This window comes from Otolemur garnettii, unplaced genomic scaffold (genome assembly GCF_000181295.1).
Source record: "Otolemur garnettii isolate 467f Iridium unplaced genomic scaffold, OtoGar3 scaffold00002, whole genome shotgun sequence".
NCBI lineage: Eukaryota > Metazoa > Chordata > Mammalia > Primates > Galagidae > Otolemur > Otolemur garnettii.
This window is the reverse complement of record NW_003852397.1, coordinates 50,358,950-50,362,356: the sequence shown is the minus strand read 5'-3', so window position 1 is coordinate 50,362,356 and position 3,407 is coordinate 50,358,950. Positions and strand designations below refer to the sequence as shown.

The 3,407-nt window shown below is 36.3% G+C and overlaps 1 protein-coding gene across 7 annotated transcripts in view; it reads left to right on the top strand.

The window, feature by feature from the left end:
• Positions 1-3,407, top strand: part of CLASP2 (cytoplasmic linker associated protein 2) — a 216,714-nt gene that overhangs the window by 82,586 nt on the left and 130,721 nt on the right. For all 7 annotated transcript variants that reach the window (XM_023513932.1, XM_023513941.1, XM_023513940.1 and 4 more), the window contains one exon: positions 2,283-2,375. In XM_023513932.1, the coding sequence (XP_023369700.1) occupies positions 2,283-2,375 (93 nt within the window). The remainder of the gene's footprint in view (positions 1-2,282; positions 2,376-3,407) is intronic.

The window sequence follows — 3,407 nt, the reverse complement described above, 5'->3', positions numbered from 1 at the left end:
TTTGGCGGGCCCGGGCTGGGGATTCGAACCCACCACCTTAGGTGTACATGGCTGGCGCCTTAGCTGCTTGAGCCACAGGCGCCGAGCCAATCTTAGCATTTCTTAAGGGTTAGTTCTGGCTTCTATCTTCTCACTCTCCATTTTCTTACTGAGTCAACTCCTTCAAACCCCTGGCTTCAGTCCCCACCTTTATATAGATAATCTTTAAGCCAGACCTCTCCAGAGCACCAAACTAATTTATCCACTGTGATTATTTACTTGATGTCTCCTTTTGGATGTCTCAAAGGCATCTCAAACTCAAAATATTTGAAATTGGAATCTTGATATTCCTCTTTGAAAGCCTAGTCTTCCAGTATTCTTTATGTGTATAGAATTAACATTACTAAAGTTAGAAACCTAGGAATCATTCTACTGCAACAGATTCCTAACTTACTGGTTTTCAAACTTCTTTTGCTTATGTACTCATTAAAAGAATGTTTAAAAAATTATATTCCCCATCACTGAAGTACAATTTTGAGTTGACCCTTTTTTTTTTCTTGTTAGGGAAAGGGAAGCCCTGCAGTATATTGCAGGGCAGTGCATTATACTAAAAAATGCTCCTGGCCTTCTTCTGGAAAATGGCAAAAGAGCTTTTGTGAAGGGAAGGTAGGAGGCAGGAAAGAACCAGCTTAGAAGCTTCTAGGAACCATTCTGTAACAAAATGTTATCTGGTCCCCCTCCTACATCTTCAGCCCTGTCTCATGCCCTGTTCTCCTTTTACACATGCAAGGTCTCTCTTTCTCTCTCTCTCTATTTTTTAAGCAAAAGGTGAATTTAATAGTTGGTGAAAGCAAAAGATGTGAGTAGGACAGTTTGGTGAAAGGACTCAAATGGTATCACCAGGATTCCATTTCTCTCTGTCAGTCCTTCTGATTGCTTTGCATTATTTTCCCTCATGGTCATCAACATAGTTTCAGCTGTTCCAGCCTCATACTTTCACTACCCTGTGCCTCTTTACCAGTTGATCCTGTAATACTTGTGAAATTGATTTAGGTCATGTGTCCACCTTTGAACCTCAACTGTAATATAAGGAAAGATGCTGCATTGATTCACTTAGGCTGGGGTCACTGGCTCTTTTAGTACCATTTATATTCTATACTCCTATACTGTGGACTTCTTTCAATTACTTTCTGTCACAAGACTTTTGTACATACTAGACACTTTCACATTCAAATCTCTCTCCACTTTGCCTAATGATATCCTTCTAATACTTTAGCTCTTAGCTCAAGCTTGACTTTCCTGAGTAGGTTAATCCTCTGTTATATATAGACTTTCATTCTCCTTTGTAGTACTTCCTATTTATAATTTCATATATTATGTCTCTTGATTAATTATTTTAAATCTTGGCTTGGAGCCTGTGGCTCAAGTGGCTAAGGCGCCAGCCACATACACCTAAGGTGGCAGGTTCAAATCCAGCCCGGGCCTGCCAAAACAACAATGATGGCTGCAACCAAAAAATGGCCAGGCGTTGTGGCGGGCGCCTGTAGTTCCAGCTACTTGGGAGGCTGAGGCAGGAAACTCGCTTGAGCCGAGGAGTTGGAGGTTGCTGTGAGCTGTGATGCCATGGCACTCTACCCAGGGGGACAGCTTGAGGCTCTGTCTCAAAAAAAAAAAAAAATTTAGATCTCACTGACTAGATTGTAACCTCCATAAAGCAAAGACCGTGTTTGTTTTTGCTCACCTTAATCTTCCTAATGTCTTGTCTAATACATCCCTATTATGTAAATATTTGTTAAATAAATGAAAAAATAATGGTGTATAGCTGTTTGGCAAATGATTGACTCTAGAGAAAACAAAGCATGTAACTTACCTTGGCTTCAGTTTATAATGGCAGAGGAGAGAAGAACAAAACTATCTTGAAACGTGTCCTTTTTGCAATATTATATATTAAATATGTGAATGAAATAAGACAGGTTATATACTTAAAGTTATTTTGCGAAATTAGGCCTGCTTTTATTAATGCTAAGGTATCTCCATCTTGTTTTAAAATTACGGGGTATTTTAAGAGTATATTTGAAGTTACTCATGAAGGGAAGATAACAAAAAGAGTAAGAAATTAGGATGGAAGACAAAGCATTTCATTTTATTATTGTCTGTAATGTATTTCTGTTCCCCAGTAAGAAATGATGCTAGAATGGGAAATAACATTATAATTTGAAAGATTCTTTTAAACATCAGGGTAGAATTCTGATGTTTTTTTCATGGCAAAAAATATTCTTATAATTCTGAATCTTTTCTTTAAGATCTATTCTAGTCGAGAACTTGAAGAAACATTAAACAAAATCAGGGAAATTTTGTCAGATGACAAACATGACTGGGATCAACGTGCCAATGCAGTGAGTTTTTAAATTTTTTATTTTCTTGTCTGTCTTTTACTGTTCCTTTTCAAAAATGTGGAAATTCAGCACAGTAGTACTATTTGGTATTCATTTATAGAGTTTGATAGGTAACATTTCTTTCTGAAGAACGTAGTGAGATAATATGTATTTTCTGATTTAGGGTCAATTGTTATTCTGTTTTTGCTTATCCAAAAATGACTACTGTCCTACACATTTGATAGCCTCTTCACATGTGCTATTTGTTGAACAGCTGGGAAAATGTGAGCTTCACAGGGCTTTGGCCTCTTTGTGTGTATACATGGTTGCCTATCAACATCATCCTTAAGTCATATAAGATTTACCAGTAAAGAAAGTCATTTTTCCTACATACTCAATATTTTCATAGTATTACTATAAGTTTACAACATTATGTGCATTTATTTCTTTTCACGTGAATATGATGAATCTTTACACCCATGATTTAAAAAAAGAAAAGGCCAAGTAACCTTGATTAAAGCATATTTTATTTAGCCTAAATTCTTTGAAGAAAATATTTGATAAATTTTAAAATAATATTTGTATTGACAGTAGACTGTATATTTTATTTTAAAGTTTGTGAATTTATGAAATTTGGATAATTGAATTATATGTACCAAATGAGCCCTTCAGAGTCCTCAAAAAGCCAGAGAAGGTATTCCATTTGAAGATTCCCTTCTGCTTTGAAAGTATCCAATCTGACTGATCATGAACATCTCAATTTTGATGAATTAAATCAAATATGGTCTTTGACAAATACGGCTCTTGTGATACTATGATTAAAAGATCATTTTTTGTCTTTATTAGGAAGTCTGCCTATCTTAAAATGTTGAAATATTGGGTTGTATGTGTTTATAAGACAAGGTCTTGCTCTGTCACCTCAGCTGGCACAGTTAGCTCACTGTAGCCTTAAACTCCTGGGCTCAGGTGATCTTTCCACTTGATCCTCCTAAGGTAGCTGAGACTACAGGTGTGCACCACTACACCTGGCTGATTTTTTTTTAATTTTTTTGT